Here is a 1,146-nt window from a genome sequence, read left to right on the forward strand (position 1 = left end):
AGACCTTTCCATGTGAAGCACTCTCTCACTTGCCTGTAAGTTTTGAGAAAACATGGGTGTCCTGCTGTGGGTGAGTTGTGGAAGGATCTCAAGATCTTCTATTCATAACAGATCTAGGCACTAAGAAGATCCTCTCCTTGTAAATGATCAAGTCATTAACCATTGTATACCTATCATCATGGATAGTGCCATCAATAATCTCAGTAGCCCACTTGTCCTTCACATTCTCTATAGAAATCAACTCCCTCCAATCATCCTCCAACACACCTAGAGCTTACAAGTGAGGTCTCTTGGATAAAGCATCAATAACTATGTTTTTCTTGCCCTTGACAAAAAATATGTCAAAATCATAAGCCTATAGTTTGTTGATCCAGTTCTGTTGCCTATCATTCAAATCCTTCTACCCAAGAAAATGTCTCAAACTATTATGATTCATCTTGATTATAAACTTACTTCCAACCACATACTATTTGAATTTAGCTAAGGCATGCATATCGGCAACATCTCCTTGTCATATATATTGTAGCCCATCTCAACACCCCTTAACTTTCTGCTCTCAAATGCAATAGGGTGTCTTTCTTGCATCAATACCGCACCAAGGCCTTCGCTCAAAGCATCACAATGCAATTCAAAAGGTCTATTGAAATCAGGAATGGCCAAAACTAGACATGTGCTCATCAACTCCTTAAATTTGTCAAAATACTGTTGAACTTTGTCTGACCACTCAAAGGCATCTTTCCAAGTTAAATTTGTAAGGGGTACAATAGTCTGAGAAAAAACCCTCACAAAGCGGCGATAAAATCCACACAAACCAAGGAATCCCTTCAACTGAGAAACATTCTCTAGATCCACACGAACACCCTCAGCACTGATGTTTTTCCCCAAATACAACTCTATCATCCCAAAATCACATTTTGACATCTTTACGTATAGGGATTCACACCCAAGTATACTCAACACAATATCTATGTGTTTCAAATGCTCCTCCCAAGTCTTACTGTAAATCAGTATGTCGTAAAAAAATATCAGCACAAATCTCCTCAACTGATCTCTGAATGCCCTGTTCATATAGGATTGGAAGGTAGCGGGTGCATTAGTCAAGCTGAAAGGCATGACTAAGAACTTTAAGTGTCCATAATGACACCT

At 38.9% G+C, this 1,146-nt stretch overlaps 1 protein-coding gene across 1 annotated transcript; it reads right to left on the reverse strand.

The window, feature by feature from the left end:
* Nucleotides 1-480: 480 nt before the first annotated feature.
* On the reverse strand, nucleotides 481-921 carry LOC131027378 (uncharacterized mitochondrial protein AtMg00860-like). The gene has a single exon (XM_057957413.2). The coding sequence runs from the start codon at nucleotides 919-921 to the stop codon at nucleotides 481-483; it is 441 nt and encodes a 146-aa protein (XP_057813396.2).
* Between the last annotated feature and the right edge of the window lie 225 nt (nucleotides 922-1,146).

This window comes from Cryptomeria japonica, chromosome 1 (assembly GCF_030272615.1).
Source record: "Cryptomeria japonica chromosome 1, Sugi_1.0, whole genome shotgun sequence".
In the NCBI taxonomy this organism is placed as follows: domain Eukaryota; kingdom Viridiplantae; phylum Streptophyta; class Pinopsida; order Cupressales; family Cupressaceae; genus Cryptomeria; species Cryptomeria japonica.

Bases quoted from the DNA above. Each gene is read 5' to 3' on its own strand.
- LOC131027378 (XM_057957413.2), bottom strand. From the start codon at position 921: ATGTCAAAATGTGATTTTGGGATGATAGAGTTGTATTTGGGGAAAAAC.